General features: G+C 39.7%; 1 protein-coding gene across 4 annotated transcripts in view; it reads left to right on the top strand.

Annotated features, from left to right (window-relative positions):
- Positions 1 to 23,838, top strand: part of LOC137341027 (mitochondrial Rho GTPase 1) — a 60,134-nt gene extending 36,296 nt beyond the window's left edge. For 2 of the 4 annotated variants that reach the window (XM_068003868.1, XM_068003867.1), the window contains 5 exons: positions 4,252 to 4,374; positions 6,983 to 7,185; positions 9,072 to 9,194; positions 19,856 to 20,002; positions 22,586 to 23,838. In XM_068003868.1, coding sequence (XP_067859969.1) covers positions 4,252 to 4,374; positions 6,983 to 7,185; positions 9,072 to 9,194; positions 19,856 to 20,002; positions 22,586 to 22,703 — 714 coding nt within the window. In that variant the 3' untranslated portion in view covers positions 22,704 to 23,838. The remainder of the gene's footprint in view (positions 1 to 4,251; positions 4,375 to 6,982; positions 7,186 to 9,071; positions 9,195 to 19,855; positions 20,003 to 22,585) is intronic. The other 2 variants (XM_068003869.1, XM_068003870.1) reach the window with 2 other exon arrangements.
- Positions 23,839 to 24,817: the final 979 nt, after the last annotated feature.

Below are 24,817 nucleotides of genomic sequence, written 5' to 3'. Positions count from 1 at the left end.
CTTTGACCTGTCCTAATATCTCCTTATGTGGCTTGGTGTCAAATTTTGTTTGATAATGCACCTGTGAAGCGCCTTGGGATATTTTATAATGTTAAAGGCGCTATATAAATGCAAGTTGATGTGTCAGTTCAGTGGTAGCACTTTCACCTCTGAATCGGAAGATTGTGGTTTCAAGCCCCACTCCAGGACTTGAGCAATTAGCCTGGGCGAAGGTTTCAGTGCACCTTTCAGATGAAACAATAAAGCAAGGCCTTTGTCTGCCTGATATGATGGTTTAGGTAGATGTAAAAGATCCCATGGCACTTTTCCAAGAAGAGCAGGAAGGTCTCCCGCTGTCCTATGCAACATTCTTCTCTTAACCAACACCATGAAAAAGAGATTAACTGATTATTCATCTCATTTGCTATTTGTGGGACTTTTTCACAAATTGACAGCCGCGTTTGCCTACGTAACAGATGCCAGTTTTTAGCCAATTCGATTCACCCCACATGACATCAAGAAACTACTTGAGTGCGCTTGACACAGCAAACTGTATGGGCCCCAACAATATCCCAGCTGTAGTGCTGAAGACCTGTGGTCTGAAACTAGCCACGCTCTTAGCTAAGCTGTTCCAGTACAGCTGGAACACTGGCATCTACCCAACAATGTGGAAAATTGCCCAGGGTATGTCCTGTCCACGAAAAGCTAGACAAATCTAATCCGTCCTATCGGCCTACACCCAATTATCATCAAAGTGGCACAAAAGAGGATGTTTGTGGTTGTTAGTGGTCAATCATCTCAGCCACAGGACATTGCTGCAGGAGTTCCTCCAGGCAGCATGCTAGGCTCAACTACCTTCAGCTGCTTTATCAATGACCTTCTCTCCATCATAAGGTCACAAGTAGGGCTGTTCGCTGATTCTTGCATTGTGTTCAGCTGCATTTGCAATTCCTCAGATAATGAAGCAGTCCATACCCGCCTGCAGCAAGACCTGGATATCATCCAGGGTTGGGCTGATAAGTCGCAGGTAACATTCATGCCACACAAGTACCAAGTAATGACTATCTCCAACAAGAGAGAGTCTAACCACATCCCCTTGACAGTCAATGACATTGCCATTGCTGAGTCCCCCCACCATTGACCAGAAACTCAACTGGACCAGCCACATAAATGCTGTGGCTACTAGAGCAGGTCAGGGGCTGGGTATTCTGTAATGAGTAGCTCACCTCCTGACTCCCCAAAGCCTTTCCACCACCCACAAGGCACAAGTCAGGAGTGTGATGGAATACTCTCCACTTCCCTGGATGGGTGCATCTCCAACAACACTCAAGAAGCTCGACACTATCCAGGACAAAGCAGTCCGCTTGATCGGCACCCCATTCACTGGCTTAAACATTCACTTTCACCACCACCGGCGCGCTGTGATTACAGCGTGTACTATCTACAGGATGCACTGCAGCAGCTCACCAAGGCTTCTACAGCAGCACCTCCCAAACCTGCGACCTCTACCACCAAGAAGGACAAGGGCCACGGGTGCATGGGAACACCACCGCCTCCAAGTCACACACCATCCCAACTTGGAAATATATCGGCCATTCCTTCATTGTTGCTAGGTCAAAATCCTGGAACTCCCTTCCTAACCACACTGACCTGCAGCGGTTCCAGAAGAAGGCCCACCACCACCTTCTCAAGGGCAACTAGAGATGGGCAATAAATGCTGGCCTTACCATTGACGTCCACATCCCCAGAATGAGTTTAATAAAAAGAAAGGTAAGTGCTCATCAAAAAGTTGATAGTTTTTGAAGTCCTTTGGGACATCATGAGGATCCCATGGCATGTCCCTATATAAATACAAGTCTATTTTTCATTGTTTAGTTTTACAAATAGCTTTGTTCAAAGTTTCAAATGGATTCAGCCTTACAAGTCTACTTTAAAGTAGAACTTTAAATTGCATCCTTTGCTTTCAGGGATACATATCAGCCAGTTTAAAAATTGTTCACTGTTTTCCATGGTGGTGCTAGGTCAACTGACTTCAGCCGATACAGGAGTTAGGATACTGCCCTTGTTCTAAGGAGAAGAGGCTGTTCTGTGCTGATTGCTTTCCGGTGACTTTTGCTAGACCTCTGGTAAAGTTCTGGTTGGGCTTGGCTGTATTGCACTCCCCCTCTCCATGACCAAATAGGCCGCCGATATTCACTGTTAAGTTGACACATGAGGAATGGTCACTTGAGTGAGTTACCATAAGACAGCAGGTGACCATGAAACTGTGCTCCAGCAAGATTCAGCAATCATCTCAGCCACAGGACATTGCTGCAGGAGTTCCTGGAGAAGAAGAGAGAAGATGGGGGTGTGGGGGGGGGTGTGGATGCGGGGGAAGGTGTACATCAGTTTTACTATGAGATGATCCATATTAACATTTACTGTAAGTTACTTATATTTCAGTTTGAGCATATTTCTATTACAAATAACTTTGAATTGGTAATCCGATATGACCTGTTTCTGTACTGAAGGGTGCCTTTGATGTTGCATTAAGGTAAATCATTGTTTGCAAAAAGAAAATTCTGCTTTCTTTTGTTCTGGTGACGGAAGTTCTAGTTCAGCAGAGGAAATATTTGCATATGGTTAAAATGGGATTTCTCTTTTCAATGTTGTAGTACAAGGAAGGTACTTTCCTCCATTGGAATTTAAACAAGACATTTAAGTAAAACCAGTCATGATATGATGGCATTATGCAAGAGTTTTATGCAAGAATTTTCCAATGAAGCATATTTTGTTTCAAAACTAAACTCGACATTTTTGTGCTTTAACACTTTAAGTTGTGATGCTGTTTTTAACCTTTAAACCTAGATTGTCATCTAACCAATTTGCAGATTTGTGAAGCTACATGTTTTAACCTCAGCTCTGAAATGCAGATTGGGAAATACATATATTCTGTGTACCTCTGACAATTTCTCTCTCTCTCTCTCTCTCTCTCTCTCTCTTTCTTTCTTCCCTGGCCCAACTCTCCCACAAATGCCCCACATAAACCTTTTGTGATTGCAGACCAATACTAAGCACCAAGAATTTCTGACGTCTACTGCTTTGAAATGCTTTAGAAGCAATCATTCCATGGTGGGAGGACTTCCAGTTTAAATCTTTACCATCCCCGCCCCCGACACGCACTCATCCCTTGAAACTGTTTCGTTCAAAACTCCTAGCCTGACTCCTATTTGTGAGAGTGGGAAAGCAGCTTTGAGTAAGAATTCAACTTGTAGATTTACTCACCCAAAGGCCTCTCTTTTACTGCCTGAGTTAATAAGTATAGCTATGGTCTATTTTTGATTTTTCAAATAAAATCCCAGGGTTCAATATGCTGGTTATTGCAGCACCACCGAGAGGCAGTGGTGTGTGTAGCTGGAAGGCAGCAATGAAGAAAGTGAAGTCAAGAAAGGAGAAAAAGCCATCCAAGCTCACCCTTGTAGCATCAAAGCTCATCCAGGCCAGCATCCAACTGTATTTCCTATGTCCCACTCTTTGACTCTATAAACCTTACCCGGTAGAGTATCCAAATGTTTATCATCTTTTCAGTAAATATTTTTTTTTACTTGTTATGTATTTTAAATTTACTTTTCACTAATTTGAGTTGATGTCTTCTGGTCCTACGAACCTGACTTACCTTGAAATATTCTGGTTTCCTTTTTCATGAAGGCCCTCTTTCCCCTACCATCTCTTCAGACTGTAAACCATAAACTATTTTAATCTTATAGTTCACTCCTCTTACACTTTGGATTAATCATTTTGCTGTTCTCTGCAGATTCCCCAATGCACATAAATCGCTTCTGAAGTATGATGACTAAAATTATATGCCTTCCTCCAAGTATGGCCTGACCAGTGAATTATATAACTCCTATGCACCAAAGTGATGAAATACTACATGTTCACTAACCTTGTGCCTGAAAAGTATTTCTGGCAACCACTAATGTTGAACCCTGGCGTTATATCAAATAAAGTCTTACTATTCTATCTGTCATGGTACCAGATATTGCCTAATAAATGGCATCAGTCTTACCTGTCAGTAAGAATGCAGAGCCACTGATTTTCATAACTTTTTATTTGGTAGCGTGCCCTAGCATCCCAATATTAGCAGTTGTACCACTGATATAAAATTAAGAATATTACTCCTTTTAAATTTTCCAATTTGGGATTTTAAATTACATGCTGTTTTAACAAATATTTTAAATATTTTTTTAAATACAAAGTATTATTCTAAATTTGTATTTTTTTCCTTTCAAGCTACATGAAGTTTTATCCGAATCTGAATTTATTACTGCCTCTGATACAACTTGTGATGTTGTTTGCCTGGTGTATGATGTCAGTAATCCCAAATCATTTGATTATTGTACGAGGATCTTCAAGGTATGTGCAGCCTTTAGTATAAGGATTTGCACAATATATTTCTCTTTTAATTAATTTTATACATCTGTGATTGTGACCACATTTTCCTATGTTTTCAAAATCTCTACTAGTATTTTGTGTTTTTTTTAATAGTGAAAGATGGTTGTGGAATTTAATGACTTTCTAATAGACTTCGAGAAGTTTTTTGGCTGTTCAGTTAGTGTTGGTTTAGATATGTAATTATCACTTAATCAAGCAAATGGACACTCTGCTTTTTTTTACAAAAAAAGGCCTGCACTCATTTGTCCTCACCATCTCAAAAGTTCTAGAACATGTCACCACCCAACTCTGCTCACCACCCCCTGTTCAAATCCCGTCAGTCCGGCCCACAACCTGGATTGCGCTGGTCACTATCACTCAATGTGACAGGGACTGTGGTACATTATCTCTCCTCCTTGTCTGGAGTCGGCCGTTCAACCTGCTCTGGTAACACTGGTCCACCTCTGTGCCACTCCCATAATGTGGTTCTGTTCCTACCACAGTCAGTATTTCTCCTGTAATGGCTTCTCTGGTGCCCATAGCTTTCTCCTATTCCTAATCTCTGTATTGCCCCTCAGTGGGATTATTGTAATTATGAATTCAGCTCTCATATGCTGACATTACCCAGCTTCACTTCTCCTCTGCTACCCTTGATTTCACAACTGTTGCTATGTTGTCCGGCTGCCTGACCGGGTGAGTCTGGATTATTTGCAACTCAAAATTGGTAAGACTGCAGGCATCCTGCTTGGTCAGAAATTCCATGCCTTATCTACTGATCCTATCCCTTTTCATAGCTTCCTGATCAACCAGACAGTGCTTAACCTCCAGAGTCCTGCTCAACCCTGAGCTTAACCTCAAACCTCATATCCAACACTGCCTATTTTCACCTCACCGGTTGCTTCTGCCCCATTGGCGCTGAAACCCTCATTCATACTTTTATCGTTGCCAGATTCATTTTTCCCAGTCCCCTCCTGAGATTGACTCTCCATATACTTCAGCTCATCCAGAACTCAGCCACGGATAAAGTCCTCCCCACTTATCTTTGCCAACTTCCATCTCAACTTCAAAATCTTCATCTTCCAATCCCTTCATGGTCTCGCTCCATCCTGCTTATCTAACCTCCTTCCATCCTACGTCCCCTCTCAGTTCTTCAGCCTTGGTCTGCAGAGTATCCCCCATTCCTTCTGACCTATCATTAGTGGCAGAACCTTCAGTCATGTCAACCCTACTCTCTGGAGCCCTCTCTCTAAATCCCTCCATCTTGCTACATCCTTCCCAATCTTCAAAATCCTCTATAAAACCTACTCTTGAGTCACTGTCGCTAATTTCTTTCCTACCCATGCTCTGGTCTGACATCCAACCATGAAGCACTGGGATAATTTGATATGTTAAAGGTGCTATATAAGGCTAAATTTGTTGATGGAGAATACAGACCTCGTTGTAATCTAATGTGCTAAACTTAGTCTCCTAACTAGGTTTGGGGTCAGACATGTTTATATTGCATATAACTTGAGAAGTCCTGTCCGGGAGGTTGCCAGACAGAGGAAAGGGCATACCAGCATTTATATTGACATTATTCAGTCGGTAGCAGGGCTGTACTTATTAAAATGTCTTACTGATCAGCTAGCCAATACAACAAAACAATGCCTGATGCACACTGAAGGAAATAAGATTTTACACCTGTAGAAAATGTATTGTCGAATACATGATTGTCTTTGTCCGTTTAAACAATTTTAGGAGAAGTGTTGTGTTCCAGTGTGAAATGCATAGAGAAGGAGGGCACATTTTGTAGCTGTGATTACTTTAGTTCCTGATCTCCACTGCTGTTGAGAAACACCAAGTGGAAATATGCACTTCCTCACAGACAGGAAAAAATAGCACGGTGAGCTGCTCACGTACAAATCACTTACAGTCCTACTTGAGTGACATGGTTTTGGCTAGGAGCAGATCACCACGGGGATGGTGCATGATGAGACGGTGCTAAGGAAAGAAAGAAAATAACTTTTTTTAATTAAGCTAATTTTACAAGAGTTCCTTTATGGCACAGTTGGTATCAGTAACATGTAAGTGAACCACACGGATCAGTAAGGTTCCAGGTTGAATTCCCCATCAGTGCTGAGTTTGCTAGTGATAATAGGAATGCTATAATTGATCTCCGTACCCTGGGCAAGGAAGGGGAAAGTAGGCCAGGATTCCTGCTCCTGATCACTGCCCAGTGACCCTCGCTCAGCTGTGACACCCCAGAATCAAATAGCCTGATGAGACGCACTGTCTAGGTTCCTAGTGAGTAATGACTACTTGGCAAGGTGCCAGAGGGGGCTGCTATGCATGGAATCATATCCCAGCATGTGCCGAGAGGAGCAGGGAAGAAAATTGGGGAAAAGATGCCAATTTTACAACATTTTTTCGTGTAATTACCTTAAAAACCATTATAGAAACTTCAAATTTTAAAACTGCTGATCTCCAGTTCAATTTGGAAGCTATTTCTAAACTTAGCAAAAAGTTGATGAGGAACAAGTGTTAATTAATCTCTCATTACAGCTGACACCGCAACTAATGAGAATTTGTTCTTTTTTTGGGATGACGATAGCAACACTTCATTGACGGCAAAACACCATGTATTATTGTAGCTGCAAAGTCGGACCTGCACGAAGCTAAACAAGACCACAGCATTTCTCCCGCTGAGTTCTGCAACAAACACAAAATGCCACCACCTCAAAGTTATACCTGCAATAGTGTCGACACACCAAGCAAAGACTTCTTTGTCAAAGTGACCACCATAGCCATGTATCCGTAAGTATAGGACATCAGGCCACCACAGTGCCGCATGAGTCATGTTAAGATTTGCATGGATCACCATCGTTAGCTACAGATTGAAGCGCTGTTTTAGAAGTTGATCTGAAATAATAACAGGGAGATGTTCTGCAAAACTGAAGGAAGAATGACCATAAATGAATAAAATGCAGGCGCATTGATTCATGCCACTTTTTAAAGGTGCAATTTCAGAGAGTACCAATTTGTAACCAAGTCTTCGAAGAATATTAATTAACTTCCTTTTCTGTTTCTTTTTAAAGCAAGTGCTGATGGGGCACCAGCAGGATACTAGACATGGGCAAGAGTTAGAGCATGGCCAATGGGAAGGAATTAAGTTCACATCTGTGGATACAGTAACTGTTTTGGAGGTGGGGGTGGGGGGAATTGTTGGCAAGGAATGTTGTCCTTTCAGCTGAGCTATTCAACTCCTCTCGTTGTCAGGCGCCTCCTTCCAGATAGTTTTCTAATGTCAGTACTCACTGCTTAAACATTTGCAGAGAAAGTTAATCATCCTTTTCTTGTCAGTCAGCCTTTTGAAATCTCTCGATTTAATTGCGTTCTCCTCAGGGGAGTACAATACTTTTCTTCTGGTGCCTTGCTTTAAAAGTGCACGCCCCTAGATCTAAGAGAAGCTGCCTTATATTTCTTGCAAATGTGATTCTAATTTCTGGCAGTTTCAGTTGAGTGGAGGAAAGCTGCTAGGCTGACGTGACCCTTTACGTGGAGGAGAGTTGGCTCTCTTTATTGCTCTTGCATTCTACAACTTGAGAAAGATGGACTGAAATTCCAATTTTATGGGACTAGAATGGTGGCTGCAAAATGATTCTAATGTACACACCACACAAAAAAAAAACTACAAATGATGTGTCAGCCGTGAGGCTCCCTTCAGACTGGGCTAATGTAAAGAGCAAATCTTCTTTTCACTGCAAGTTCTGCCTGAAGTCTGTCTCACAGCTGAAATGTTCCTAATGTTTTCCTTGTACTGGGTGTTTACTAGAAGGGAAATTTTAGGCACTTTGCTATTGCACCAAAGGTATAGATTTGAGAGGTTGCAGCTAAAAATGAGCCTCTTAGAGGCACAGATCTGTATCAATCAAAACACAGGCCAATCTAATGGCCTATGCACAGCATTGTACAGAAACTAACCAAAATTAATCAATTCTTGTGATATGCAGCAGAGTATTCTACCAATGGAATTCCACTCTTCTGGCATATTTCTATTTTATAATCTCACATATCCAGTTTGTTTGCAGAATGCCTGTATTATCTGGACAACCTAAAACATTACTTCCTTCCCTCTTTGTAGCATGTGGTGGAATTAAGTGCATGCAGATGACTTCTGAAATGTGTAATAACTGCAGGCTGTTGACAGTATGACAGCTGGCATCCGGTTTCAATTAGAATTGGATTAATCCGTGATGCAATTTTTTTCTCTTTATTCTTTAAAATAGGCAAAACTTTGTAAAATAAAATCTTGATTTCAACAGAGGAATGGCAGCCAATAATGCAGTAGAGTATTACAAAGGCTTGGTATTATTTTCTTTCAAAACCCAGGATGGCTGGAACTGCTGCAGTCGCACATTATCTTTTAAACACAACAAAAAAAATTCTTGTATGTCGCGAGTGCTTTTATTATTTTTTTTTGTTTTGTTGTCACTGTATCCGGTCTTACTCGTGAGATTTACTTCCTCTGTTGTAGGATTGTCGCATGTTGTGTGTTCTCCCTATGGGGACTTGATGATATGTGTTCAGGACTAGCGATGGACTTTTGGTGCCTTTGCAACTGATTTCGAAAATGGTGTGAATCTGCTTTTTTATTTTTGCAAGTAGAGACTCAACTGCCTTACTTCTGTGTGTTTTCGCAGCCATGCCCGGTTACGCTGTTTATGTACCTGCAACAGGTGTACATTTTGCATCTGTCAGAACTTCCTCAACTCAGACTTGCTGCAATCTGTAAAGACCAAATTCTTCACTGCAGTTCTTAACAGGTTCTTCATTTTATTTACTGGGTTTCAGAAGGTTTTTTTTTGGTTGTGTTTTTCAAGGGGAGAGGGAAATCTTCAAAAGTCAGCTTCACTCAGCATATCCACTGCATTATTTAAATTTTCAGGGTTTTAATTTTGAGGGATTTTTAAAAAAAAAGTTTATTTATGGGGGGGAAAAAACCTTTGAAGCTCTTTTGACTTCATGTGCAAGAATGATGGTGGCCATTGAGAAATATGTTTCAACAAGATTACTATATTTTCTTTTAAAATTATTGGGTATATTCCAGTCACTGATGATTTTATCGAAAATTGGCTTGCAAGTCTGAAAAGAATGCCGATGGAAGGAAGGATATTGAATGTATTGGGCAGACACAATGTGGAAAGGAAACTAGTCAGTTGAACGGATTCTGCCACAGTTACACTGCACAATAGACATCAGTGCAAAGTGATATTTTGTACCTCTTGTTATGCGTACAAAATAATGTTATCGGTTATCTCCAAAGTTAGTAGTTAGACCACCCTGAGGAGGTGCTCTTTCACTGCTAATACTGTACATTGGCCAAAGTGGATGCACAGCCAACTTTTTAAAAGATTAAAAAGAATTCTGCTCCACTGAACAGCCTTTAAGGCCCCGATATTTATGGGGGGAGGGAGCGGGGGCGCATGTCAGCCGCCGGGAAACCCGGAAATACCAGTAAGGCAGAGGTCCTGCCGAATTTAACGGCAGGACCTCATAACAAGATGCACTGTAGCAACTCGCCAAGGCTTCTTCGACAGCACCTCCCAAGCCTGCGACCTCTACCACCTAGAAGGACAAGGGCAGCAGGCGCATGGGAACAACACCACCTGCACATTCCCCTCCAAGTCACACACCAACCTGACTTGGATATATCGTCGTTCCTTCATCGTCGCTGGGTCAAAATCGTGGAACTCCCTACCTAACAGCACTGTGGGAGAACCTTCACCACATGAACTGCAGCGTTTCAAGAAGGCGGCTCACCACCGTCTTCTCAAGGGCAATTAGGGATGGGCAATAAATGCTGGCCTTGCCAGCGACGCCCATATCCCCTGAACGAATAATAAAAAAAAGAATTTCTTTACTCCCGTTTCCCGCCCAGCAGCCGGCCAGATTGAAGGCTGCCGGGTGGGAAAGTCTGCTGTAGAAGGCAGCAGCCGGGAGTTCTCGCCTCCCTTCAGCTGCCGGGTATCCCGAGCCCTGGGATACCCGACCCGCTGCCAAAATCTGAGGAGAGCAGATTCATTAACATTACAATCACTGACCTGCCTCTCCAGAGCAGGGAACTCAGCCGTCCTCCAACCCACCACAGTAAAACCGGAACTAGGCGCGTTTGCAGTAGGTTGGGATTGGGTTTCACATTTTTAGCAATTTAAACCCGCCCATCGTGGGGGGTTAAAATTCCCCCCACAGTCTCTAATGATCAAAGAGTTATGTGCATGCATTAAATAAGCTCGATTCAGGAGTACTGTGAGTTGGCAGTATAACCGTCGTTATTGTTTAAAATGTTGTAAAGGGAAGTATCAATATTACTGTTATCTCTTGGCCATCCTTGTTACCTTGCTTTACGGAGAATCCAGTTGGGGGCAAATTGTTATCCCGAAATTTGAGGTACTTGTTTTCAATTTAAAAGAAGCTCGATTGATATTCCCTTTTCTATGTCTCCCCTCAGGAATGCTGAAGTGATGTAGCTAAGGCATTCCCTTATCAGGTATTTTTAAATCTTCAGCAAGGGCTTGATCCATTGGGATATCTGTAGATGAGAATATTTGTAAAATAAGTATCAGCGATGTATGTGGGGGCCTTTACATATCACCTTATCTCATCTCTCCGAATATCCCAAAGTGCTTCACAAACAGTGGATTACTTTGAAGTGTGATGACTGTTATATGGGAAAACAAAGTAGCCATTTTGCACACAGCAAGACCCCATTAACAGCAGTAAGATGAATGGATAGTTGATCAGTTTTGGTGGTGCTGATTGAGGGTGAAATGTTGGCCACCATACCAGGAGAAATACCTTGCTCTTCGAATAGTGCCTTGGGATCTTTAATGTCTACCAGAACCACAGTGCAGCCAGACAGCTTTACATCCCTTCTGAAGGACTGCACTTGAGTGTCAGCCTAGATTGCGTTCAGAAGTACTGGAGTGGAAACTTGAACCCAACCCTTCTGACTCAATGGTGAAAGTGCTTCCAACAGAGCCAAGCTGCCCCCTCTCAAACTGCACTAGAGAGTGAACAGACTTTGTGTAAAATTCCTTCTTCATTCCATTTAACCACCAGTTTTATAGCCTGAAACATGAAGTGAGGGATGAGTCAGATGCATTTTTCTCCTTTTTATAACAATTAGGATTATTTGTTATTTCAGATCAGTGTTAAATTTGGCGATTTCAATACTTTAGAACTCTGGCATCATCATAGTGCAGTAGTACTGCTTTACAATGATTGCTTTATACGTTGAGGCTGATCAAATGTAATCCTTCATATAGCCAAATGCTGAGTACACACAGTTTAAATTGACACGACTTTTATATGGTATTGTATAGCTCTTGTAATTTAGATAAAGTGACTATCTATTAAAACGGTAACTATTTGAAAGCAGGATGAGATGTGTTAGTGATTGAGGAGCTGGTGTTTACTTGTCCAGCATTTCAGTTGGGTACAGGAACCATGTAAACGGTGTACATCCAATATACAACATATACACCTCTGGAAGGGATGTGCTGATATGATACATGTACCTGTGTCAGTTTTATATGTGCATATTTGACTTGTCTGTGTAGTTTATGAAAATAGTTAAGTATCCATTGTATAAACTGACCAGGACTGTTTAACAATCCTGCCCACAGCTACACTGTGATCATATGTTAAACATACTGTTCAGCACCAGCCCAAACCCCCTTCCCCGTTCCCCTCCCAGAGACTAATCTTGTCTGAGTGGTGGGAGGGTTGTGGACCCCAATTACACGAACTGATCATATTTTTCCCTACCCATTACACAGTATCAAGAGACGGGGGGGCAATGGATAAAATTACTAAAAAGCTGTGTATATGTGAATTTAAGAAATACCAGTCGATTTCCCATGGCGTTGCATGGGGAGTCATAACCAAGGCTGGTCTCCAGGTGAAGTGGAATTATAAGGCAGGAAATAATTGGGCCAGGGTGCACAGATGTAGTTCAATTCCCATGTTAAAGTCCTACATTGCCATTTTTATATAATATATTGTTATTTATATTCAAAGAGCAAAGCTTAGGGCAGTTCGGGATGCAGAGATGTAGACTTAGTTGGAGCATTGGAGATTCTCTGCTGAGAACTTGGAAACACAAAACTGAGGAACTGTAATATTGCCATTGGGTGGATGTAATTACAAGTTTACATAGGCATATCAGAGGACGTACTAAGTTGTAATGGAGGGGAGAAGTTGACACAAGTGTGACAAAAATGTGACAATAAGTAAGATTTGTAGACAGGAAGATGTAAGATCTTGATCATGGAACCTGATCCAGGGCTGTCATTCTCTTCATTTCTCTGGTGCTCAATTTAATCAGAAATCTATCGGTTTCCATTTTGTATGTTTTACCTAAGTTAGTATCAATTGCGTTGGGTTACATTCGATTCTATAAGTTACCTAGATGTGAAGAAGTTGTTCTTTAAAGTAGATTTATTTTTTGGTTTCTTCGTATTTAAAACTGTGTCCCCAGTTCAGCAAGAAATACCTTTTTGTGATTTTTAGTGAGAAAAGATTTATCTCCCTTAACCAGTGATCTGTGAACCTAGAACCATTTTTTTGCACATTATATGCTTTTTGCTACTTTCATACCTATATGGTCTCATTTCTGCTTTATGATGCCACTTCCTTCGACTTGTTTGCATCTTAAAATTAGTGTAAATACTTCAAACATTTTCTTAACTATCACACCCAATAACTAAGATCTACTTTATCTAACAAAGTGCTTTGCATTCTATAATCTATTTGAGCCCCAGCATGTGTTAAATACTTTACGTTTCTCAAAGTTAAATACAGCTGTATGCCTAGGTATGCTGTTTCTGTAATCATTTTGGACTATTCAGAACATTCTGCTTTCCCACACATCTCCGCATCATCTGCAAGTTTTGACACTACTCACAACAGAAAAAAAGAACTTGCATTTATATAGCACTTTTCACATCCATAGGACGATGCAAAGTGTTTCATAGCCACAGAATTACTTTTGAAGTGTAGCCGCTGTTGTTATGTAGGCAAATGTGTCAGCCAGTTTGCCACAGCATGCTACCACAGACAGCAATCAGATAAATGACCAGTTAATCTGCTTTGGTGGTGGTGATTGAGTATAAATGTTGGCCAGGACACTGGGAGAACGCCCCTGTTCTTTGAATAGTATCAAGAGATCTTTTACATCCATCTGAACAAGTGAGCGGGTCCTGAGTTTAATGTTCATCCAAAAGACAGCATCTATAATAAGACAGCACGCCCTCGGTACTGAAGTCTTAGTCAGGATTATGTGCTTAAATCCTGGGGTGGGACTTGAATCCACAACGTAATTAAGATAATTATTGCGACCAATAGGGTTCTCTGGTCGTAATCTTTGGACTTGTCTGATCACAGTTACCCAATTTGAACTATTGCTGCTGATTTGACCTGTGGTTCGCATTCTGTAGCAAATTTGTTACCAATTTGCAACTTCCTCCTTGATCCCATCAGCTTTCACGTTTGCCACAATCTTGTGGAAGGACCGTATCACTTTTTAAATTATTATTGGGGAAACTTGGGTGAAGATCCAAGGCCAGCAGTGCAAAACACAAAGGTTGGCAAAAGTAGAAGACAGGGTAAGTCAAGAAGTAGTGATTAGCTGACACCTAGCTTGGGTTTTAAAACCCTAGATTGTAAGAGGAAGGCAAGACTGAAGAAGGTAAGGAGTTCCTCCATTTTGAGGTCCTGAGTTAGAGATGCTACAACGAATCTTGACGTCAACACTGAGAAGGATGCAAGTAGGAAGAAGAGCATAAAGGATGGGACAAGTTGAGAGATGTCAATTATGTTCATAAACTCTTCATGTTCTTAAAAGATTCCAGTACTTTTTCAAACCATTTTCATAAACTCCCACTGGCTTGGATTTATATTCTTTGCACCCAGCAGATGTGCTTCTATATATGCACTATAAGGATGAAGTTAATATCCATATAATTTCCAGGGTAATGCTGCTATCTATTTAAAGAGAGAATAAAATAGTTGACACTATTCCAATGCGATCAAAGCTTCCCACAAGAGCCTTTTACCTTCATTTTATACCCGCTTGAAACTTACAGCAGCAACTCTTGACTCCTTGCTACAGTTGTTCTTCTGTGTAAGTAATAATGCATTGGAGATTTCCACCATAGGCCCCAGACTCAGAATCACATTCTCTCTCAATTTCATACTCCACTTCGCCCTTCTATACAAGAGAGGTTGAGCTTTAAATAATGAAGCTGTTAACTCAGGGTGTGTTTTTTTTCTAAAACAAATCATAAATAGAATACTGCATGTTAATCTGTGAGGTACAGCAGATCATCTATTTGGCCTGGCCTGAAAAGCTTTGGTACTTAAGTTGTGATGTCTGAGTCAGTCGTGGGCTATTATCTTTTCAGGACGAGATGCCCTCTTGTTAAGTTATTTCTCCCTTCCCAGTTCATGATGCTTCTCATACCACAGGACAGTTAAACTGCTGCTCCACAAAAGAACTGGCTACTCGGACGTCCAGGGGAAAGTAAGAGGAAATGCCTCATTTTAACTCACGAACTCTCTGCAAAAGTGTGCAACTGAAATCAGGAACTCGGTGCATGGAAATGTCTGTATTTTGCAGTATCCTCTATGTAACTCCCTAAACTAGTTCAGAGATCAACCACCTGGGCTTAGTCTAATTGGTTCCATATATATAAGTGGAAAATGTGTAACAGCTTATCCTTCCTTCAGGTAAGTGATGTAAATTATAAATTGGGGACAACAAAAAAACAGTGGATATGCCATGAATAAGGCTGCTATTGAAGAATCATTAAACAAATACAGGACCCCAGAGTACAACCAACTTGCTGTTCGGGAATGCTGAAATTTTGATCAAGTGCCTCTCATCACAATGATGTGCATCTTTAAGGTATTCAGTTTATTCACGTTTTCTAACTGAAATTACATCTACAAAATTAGTAATAGATTTTTTGGGGGTGGAGAGAAAGGGATTATTATGGTAATGTTGCAGTTCAGTGTGCAGGGTTACTTGTCTGCGGTTTGCTAACCTTCCAAAGTAGGGTGAAATACAGCAACCTACAGATTATTATAAAAATAATCAATTAAACTTTTTAATAGCACATCAATTTTCTGTAATGGAAAAGTTAGTACTACTAATATATTACAATGTAGGAACGCTTAATTTGTTTTTGTTAAAATCCTGTAAATTTACATTGGTCCAATGAGAGGTGTCCTGGGGTCATATGAAAATGACATTACCTCTGGTACAGTTGGTTGTATTGTTTGGCTTCTGTCTGCGATGCCCTTTGCCATTATTAACAGCTGGGGTGGTAAGCTTTTCTCAGTTCTGGATCTGTTCTGGGAGTTCAAACCTTCATGCTAACAGTAATAAAAGGGATCCATTGTGCTCTAGGTACATAAGGAGACATGCAAACTATCCTATTTTAATCTGGAGTTTACAAACTGGAGGTAAATTAGTCTTGTTACTTTGAAATTTGACACTCTGCTTTTCTCCTAACTCTTTCTCCACCCTCCCCCAAAGTCTGTCCTATATAAAAATGTGGTAATAGTGGAGTATACAATTTTTTTTAAAAACTGCTTTCAAGAATTGTAAAGCTAGTATATAATTTGTGTTGATGTGTACCACATGTGGTACATTAATCAAGTCTTAAATCTGCAAAGTCTGTTAAACTAGAGAAAGTAGCTCAATTGGCAAAGACTGTGTGTAACTATGTTACACTAGCAGGTCCTGGGTTCAATTCCTGGCCCATGGTGAGTTAACTGAACTCAGCCGGAGTAATGGTAAAGCCACTATGATTGTCCTTAATGCTTATAGGTTAAAGAGAGGAAAATCAGCCAGAGTTCCCTCTCCTGATCACTATTAAGTGACTTGTGCTGGAAGTGCCTGTTTGTGAACATCAAGAATTGCACTATTGTGAATTATATTGATACTATTTGAATGAAAGGTGTTTGGTTTTTTTTCTACTAAATCTGTCATTTATAAGATACTAAAATAGACACCTGTATTTGGCTTTTTGTTTAATGCAGTTAACTCTTACCCTGCTGAATAAATAACAGCTCCAAATAATAAATTACTAACACATGAGGTTTTAAAAATGAGAATTTTTTTCAAATTGCCAGATTGAATTCCTTATTCAAAACTAGGTTTAAAAGTTCAAAATTGCTTTTTATTGCTGGAGTTGTTGGCTTCTCTTATTTCATAAGGATGCTGACTGGATAATATAATGGGATGGACAGCCTGCAGAAAAATGACCTTTAACCCATTTTCTCATTATTTGAATAGGCTGTTAGAATGGGAGGCAGAACATAAACTTGGCAATTAAGTTGCAAGTTTCTAGTTGAGATGTAAAACTTATTGTAATAAGGGATCTATTATTAGAATTTTAATTGTAATTTTAGGTTTCCAAGTTAATATGAATCGTTTGCCCTGTGCTGTAGTTCCAGTGTTGTATCTTCATACATGTCAAAAATACACATGCTCCCCACTCAACATGTCATTTCAATTTTTTTTAAATCCCAAAGCTTGATGGTTTGAACTACTGTTATTACACTTCCCATTGTGAAGCTAATGATTCATCGTTGCATGCACAAGTGAAGATAAATTGTGGATAATTTAGTGTGTCATAACGTGTACTTTTTTCTTTTTGTTTTTAATTTTCTTTCTTTTAGGTGTCTATTTTCATTTTGAGTTTGCCTTGTCTGGCACTGTTTCTATTCCTCTTGCATCACAGCACCTCTTACTAACTATCTTATCTTGCCTGTTTACCTATTCTCACCCCCCCCCCCCCACCTCAAGATTTGGCTTGATTCATTGAGATGGAAAAATTAATACATCATTTGCTTTGGATGTAATTGTGTTTTTTGGCTTCTATTTTTTAATTTAATTTTTCTTGGCTCTCATTAGCAGGATTTCACTTTGGTGGTATTTGACACAATTTCTTTGAGCAATATTGATGACTTGCAGGTGATTAGTACAGCAGATCTCTTGATAGTTTAGTTCTATTTATTTCTAATCTGATGGTGTCAAGTGCACCAAGATCCATTATTGGAAGGATCAGTTGGTTAATTGCTTTAGTGCCAACCATTCAGTTCTTTACTTGTTTGTAAATGTGCGGAATATACTGTTTATTGAAAATGAATGCTACAATAAATTATTTTTAATCTAGTATGAATATTTTTGTGACCAATTTAACTTCAGCATATATTTATATTTTTGTACCAGCCCTCCTCCCTGCTGCTTAAGTCATTTCCGTCAACACATTCCTTAGTTACTAGAAAACCTGGTAGACCAGTGTGTAAAAAGGGATTTAGGTCTCCCCTATTTTCTCTTCTCCTCCACCCACCCTACCCATATTGGGTTCTCCCTTGTACCGACACTGCCAAGAGTATCACAGCTCTGTCCCTTAGTGGAAGCCTGAATGTAAATGACTGTTGTGACTGGTGTTCAGACTTGGGTGTCCTAGTCGAGCTCCAGTATTGTAGCTACCTGGTAGTCACCTTGCATCCATGTTGCAATGTAACTGCCTTCAAAGTGAAACGCTGGTGTAACTGCCTTAATACGTGGTTGTTGACTCTGAATTTTTATTATCCTTAACTTGTAGCTGTTGCTTACTGTGAATTAATTCTTCACTGATGTGGTTTATTAGGTAGACTCTGAAAGTATCTGCATTCACGTTTGCATTTTCTTGTTCTTGCTGCCGTGCCTTCAGATGGTCAATTTTTCCCGAATGTCTTTGTTGCTGCTGTTCACATCGTTGTCTGCTGGTGCTTGAGGCCCACTGCACCAATAACCAGGATTCTTGTTAACCCCAAAATGATATCTCTAACTTGCACTGACTTTTCCTAACTTGAATTGACCAGGAATGAGCATGCTCAGTTAGCAAGTGACTGCAGCCCACTTGTCACTAACAGGCCATTGTATTGATGTAAGCCTCTGTTTTCATTGGTAATTTGATAAGAAAGTGATAACAGAGCAGAGATTACTTGTGATCAAAATAGCAGGTGACTGAATGGTTATGACTATGTTGTATTAATAGTTTTGGCCATCCTAATAAAGGGGCAGTCCTGTTAATCAGAAATCCATATAAGTTTAATAAAGTTAATCAAAAGTGTAGCTCCTACCTTTTGAAAGTGAAGCAAAGTCTAGGAGATTTTTTTATTAATAGAACTCCATTCTCTATTCAAAAAATATTTCTTCATAAAAATGATCCTTGGTATACTTTTAATGTCAAATCTGAGGCCCAATAAATTGGGTCTCATTGCTGCTATGCTGCTGCATTTTATCTTTCACCCGAGATTTTGTCGTACTGAACCAGCTGCAAATATTACTTGTATTGGTGATTATTATTTTTTTTGACTCCAGAGCACAGGGAGTCAGGAATCAGATATATTTGATTTAAATCCTTTACTTAATTTATTATTTCTACAGTTCATAATACAATATTATTCTTGCGTGACTGTCAACACACTGCCCTTCCAAGCACACTCAAATGATGGCTTGGTCCTGGTGTTCGGTGATCCTGCTCTGCCGCTGGCTTCCCTTGTCTGACAACAGCAATTTCACTTAACTTCGGACTTTTATAACCCACCTGTTTACGACCAGTTTCCTTCCTTATACTGCTTTTAACCGTCCTTGAGGTCCTTCTGCTTATTATCTTTCAGCAGTCCACTGCTTTTAATCTCATTAATCTGTCATAACCACAACCCTCCTCCTTTTGCAAGTGCATATGTTTTAATTGGCATGGATATTTAGCCCTTCCCATGTAGTCCAATTTTTACAGAAGCTTCATTTTGTTATCGTAGCACAATGATTCATGATAAACATGCCTATATAATTATGTACAACAATGTCACTGGAGAGGCTCCATTGGGTGGAACTGATTTGGAGCCACCCAAGCACAGAAAAGCATGCTGACTCTGCAACCAGAGGAATTGGTCTTTTCCTACTTATCCTATCAAAATCCTTTTTAAGTCTAAAATCCTCATTTAAATCTCCTCTTAGCCTTCTCTGCTACAGTGGAAATAAAGTCTCCTCTTACCTATAGTTTCTCCATCCCTGGTATCATCCTGGTGAACCTATGCCATGCGCTCTCTGTCCTTTCTAGAATGCTGGCACTTTGATTCTTAATAGACCCTTCCATTCCCGCCTCCTTGCCCTCCTAAAAATCCATTTAAAATTAAAGGAATGTTTTGATGAGATGACAAGGACAAGGAATTGAACATTGTGGGTAAGGATTCAAATACTCTGTTCTGTTAATAAAGCCTGATTTATACAGGACTGCTCCTTGAATCAAACCATTAACCAATCAATTTGATATTTTTACAAATGTAATACTGTTAGGTTTACTCGCGTGCTGTTTTGTGCCATGTTATGAACTGCATACTTGTATGCATGTGTATATATAAGGTTAAAAGACCGAGTAGACGAGGTGGGTGCTATGCTGTTGGCAAACGATGAAGGCAGTATCGTTCATCAAGTACACGCCGTGAGCTTTGTTGAAGATTCTATCTTCATGGAGTCTTCTGGTGCTCGCAGTTTACAGCGTGAAGACAGGTAACTGTACACAGAGTGAGTTCTCCTCCTCCAACCTATGGCTGTCACTTGAAAACAATCCCTGATGCGCAGTAATGGTATCGGTTAACATTTCTGCCATACTCCAGAAACTTTATTTAAATTGGCTGTTATTGGTCTTCTGACCATATCAAATACACTCCTTGAGTTTTCACTCCTCACATTTTATATTTTCCCCTCCACACGCATTACATCCAGAATATAGCAACGGAAAATGTCTGGTTAAAGGCATGTCATGGAGAGGAGACATGGAGGTTCTTGTCTTTTAATGTCTGTCGAACATAAATTGAGACTAAAAGGACGACTTGGAATTATTGAATATATTTTTTGCGACTCACAGTCACGTTTGTGATCACAGTTCATTAAGAGAATAAAGTACATGTATTCAAAAGCGTTTGCACGTCAACTATACTATAACAAGTGAGGTTTAACTGGCTGCAGAATATGCTTCCTCTGTAGTTTTTGTAAGTGTTGAGACTGTTGAGCCTATTTATAAAGTAAGTGGAAGAATCTGAAAACCTCTGATCACGTGTGGGCTAGGTAGCTGCCCTGTGGTGTCAGGTAAGGGTTGACTAATGTTGAGTATTTATGCACTGCCGTATCTCCAATCTCTGCAGCAGTCCCAGTGCAGTATGTATTTTTTTAAATAGAAAAATGGATCTCAGTTTTTAATGATTTGTGCACCAAGGTACAGCATGTGTTGTGCATAAAAATTGTATCAGAAAGTTCTCAGTAAGAGTAAGGATTTTTAAGTTATCCATGGTTCATACGCAAACATTATGGAATAATCAGACAGACTTCAGAGAAGAAAATAATATAACTCTGGAAGCCTTGTATTAAAAGTGTAATACATCCCAGAAAGCACCTCCTTTTATTTTTGGACAGTTCATGTTTACATTTATCTTCAGATTGTCTGATTTTCATACTAAAAGCAGATGTGATACAAAATTCAGGACAATTTGTTTTTAATTAAATCAAAGGAACTCTTAATTGAAAATTTGAAAATCCAATGATAAATTTTTAGTTCTAACAGTCTGGTGTTTGACTTTTTTCCTAGTTTGTCACTGTAATTCAATCTTCTTCATTGCCTTGGTTGCAAATTAAAACAGGCTCTGAAACACCAGCAGTGTACCAAATCTGAATTAAGCCAGGAGTTTGTGTTGTACAAATTGCAAACTCGTTTTCTATTTGTTCCTTGAAATCCAATGAGAACTTAAATGGGATCTAGTCCCCTTGCAGCTGGATATGCCTCAAGTATAGAGAATGAAGGTAGGAGGGAGTAAAGCAGCACATTTTTACCAAGTGCAGCCAATAATCAGAGTAGCAGAAACTACCCATTTACTGCACCACTTGAATGTCTTTCCTGGAAAATTGAGCAGGGAGATAAATAGAAAAAAAGCCTTTCACATTGACATAGCTGAGTCCTTTATGCAATGAATTACATACTTTTTTATAAAGTGCAGTGGCAGTTATATAGGTAGATGTTGTCCATTCAAACAAGGAGGGTAGAAGGGAGGAAGTGAGAGGAGAAAGGAAGAGAATGCAGGATTTAATGCCTTACATTTTTAACTATTGAAAAGCTCTCATCATGTTGAATGAATGAAACAAGTGCACTTATATTGCCGAAGTTAATGCTACATCAAGATTGTAAAGTGTGTTCCTGAGTGGCTGAATCAAACTTAGAATTCAGATAATAAATAAAGAGAGAAACTGCAAATGCTCAAAAAATAGAAAATACACAGCAGCTCTCTGAGCGCCTGTAAAAACAGGTTAATGTTTCAGAACTTATAAGAGTATGTACCCTAAATACTAACCTGTACTTTCTCAGCACAAATGTTGATGCACTGTCTGTATATTTCCAGTATTTTCTGATTATACTGTACAAATATTGCTCAGTTATATCTGTTTTAATTAAGTCCTGAATATAATCTTTGTTTCACTAACATATTCTGTGTTTAACTGTCATACTGACTTATGTCCTGTGGAACAGTCAAGATATCAAAGTTTTTAAAACTGGTATTTAAATATTTTAAAATATTTTTGGTAGATCACATTATTTTACAGCAGATTTATTTTTTAAAAACTGCCATATTTTGTACAAACTAACTTGGGACTATTAAACCAGTTTAACAACACTGCTGCTTTAACCAACTTGCTAAGCTGTCGTACTGCGAGGAGTCTGGCTCAGTGCTTAATTGAGCATGCTCAGTAATCACCTATGGTGTTGCAAATTACACTGTAGGCACATTTGGTTTTATTGTAGCCTGCACCCTATGTCTTTCCAAGTGCACAGTGTGGCCTCTAGTACAAAGCGCATGCCTGCCATACTTGTCATATCACTGCATCATGTTATACTGATCAGCCTTTGTGCATTTTGCATATTCAAAATCCGCCACCTCCACCAGAAAGTCACATCTCTTAACATTTGCCTTTTTTAAAAAAAAAATACAGCTTTGTGTTTGGAATTGTCCTCCACATTTAAAAAATGTACTGACCTTTAATTCTGATGTTAAATTGTGTTGCTGTAATGTTTCAACTCTTACTATAAATGCTTCCTCCTTTCAGACACACAACACAGGCCGACCTGAAGACCTCAACCTTCTGGCTTCGAGCGAGTCTTGGCGCCACGGTGTTCGCTGTCCTAGGATTTGCTGTGTACAAAGCATTACTGAAACAACGGTGATCAGAACAGGAGGGCATCATTTGGTCACAATTTCAGTTTTATATACAGTTTCAAGAGGCTGCAATGAATATTCTGAGTGTTTTTATTTTAATATGCAAACTTATTTCTTCAAAGGGTAGGGGTGCAAAAGAACAAAAAAATATTTAAGGCTAATAGCTACCACGTCATAGTGAAAGAACGATACAGACCTGTAATGACCCTATTGCAATTTCAGAACCTGTTTCTGTTTTGCCGTAGGTACCAGTAGTGTTATCTGTAGGAGTCCTGTCAAGCAAGAATAATTCAAAGCTGCCAATATTAGATACCCGAAAGGGATATAATTGTGTAAATAGTGTAAATATCTACGCAATCAGCAGTATGGCGCCGTTGCCCTGGGATGCCTGGTACAGTTACAAAGTTTACTCTAGGTTTATAGTGCAACAAGTTGCATGTCGGAGTGACTGTTTCATGTGGATATTTAGAACTTTATCCTCCAGTCAGACTTGCCTGGTGTTTAAAACATTGAGGGAGTTTTATTTATTGTTTAGGTAATATTTTAATTTTAAGGAAGCACGTCTGCACAAAGTGGAGTCACCAAGAGATTTATTTCTCAGGAGTTCACCGTACACAGAATAGCAATCGTTTTATTTCTCGCAGTATAGCTGACTTTGGTATCTAAAATTCCCTTATGTACCAGTAAACTATTCATATATCAGAAGAAATGGACATTTTATTATTTTTGTCTCATCCTCTTCTCTTTTCCCCCCCCCTCCGCCCCCTACCACATCTATTATTTTTTTCAAGCCAGGCAAGATGACAAAGGTTGTTTTGCAGTCTTTGAAGGTCTGAGATCTTGCAGGTCCCTGTGATCTTAACACACAAAAGTAAATAAAGTAAGAGACTTCTTACTCCTGTAATCTGTACTGTGTTGCAATGCAAAGACGGTAGTTATTGCTTTGTTATAGTGTAGTAGTTGCATGCTTCACAGTATCTTCTACAGTTCGCTCTAAAATACCATATCGAGCAGCCTTGCAATTTTCTGTTACAATGAATTTTTGTTCTTCCTGTATAATAAACCAATAACTCTTGCATCACATTGTTTTTCATCCTTGACTTTTTCAAACAATTTCAATAAATATCTACGTGCTATATCGTACATCCTTGTAGTTAATTTTTTTGTGTCCAAAAAATATTAATTTCTTTTAAGACTGTAGGAATCTTTTATGGATAATCTCATGCTTGTTTGTAAAGCTCAAGATGTGGGGACTTGGTTGATGCAGTGAGTTAGAACATTGCTTTTACCTGTTTGATTCCATTCCAGGTTGATGGGATTAAAGTATGTTCTCTCTGACTAGGAACTTAGGAACAGGAGTCGGCCATTCAGCCCCTCGTGCCTGCTCCGCCATTTAATAAGATCATGGCTGATCTGTGATCTAACTCCATATACCTGCCTTTGGCCCATATCCCTTAATACCTTTGGTTGCCAAAAAGCTATCTATCTCGGATTTAAATTTAGCAATTGAGCTAGTATCAATTGCTGTTTGCGGAAGAGAGTTCCAAACTTCTACCACCCTTTGTGTGTAGAAATGTTTTCTAATCTCACTCCTGAAAGGTCTGGCTCTAATTTTTAGACTGTGCCCCCTACTCCTAGAATCCCCAACCAGCGGAAATAGTTTCTCTTTATCCACCCTATCTGTTCCCCTTAATATCTTATAAACTTCGATTAGATCACCTCTTAACCTTCTAAACTCTAGAGAATACAACCCCAATTTGTGTAATCTCTCCTCATAACTTAACCCTTGGAGTCTGGGTATCATTCTAGTAAACCTACGCTGCCTGCCCTCCCTCCAAGGCCAATATGTCCTTCCGAAGGTGCAGTGCCCAGAACTGCCCACAGTACTCCAGGTGCGGTCTAACCAGGGTTTTGTATAGCTGCAGCATAACTTCTGCCCCCTTGTACTCTAGTCCTATATAAAGGCCAGCATTCCATTAGTCTTATTGATTATTTTCTGCACCTGTTCATGACACTTCAATGATCTATGTACCTGTACCCCTAAGTCCCTTTGGACATCCAGTGTTTTTAACTTTTTACCATTTAGAAAGTACCCTGTTCTATCCTTTTTTGATCCAAAGTG

Source organism: Heptranchias perlo, chromosome 23 (assembly GCF_035084215.1).
Source record: "Heptranchias perlo isolate sHepPer1 chromosome 23, sHepPer1.hap1, whole genome shotgun sequence".
Taxonomy (NCBI): Eukaryota; Metazoa; Chordata; class Chondrichthyes; order Hexanchiformes; family Hexanchidae; genus Heptranchias; species Heptranchias perlo.
The sequence above is the reverse complement of the archived record's forward strand: the minus strand, read 5'-3'. Positions and strand labels throughout refer to the sequence as shown.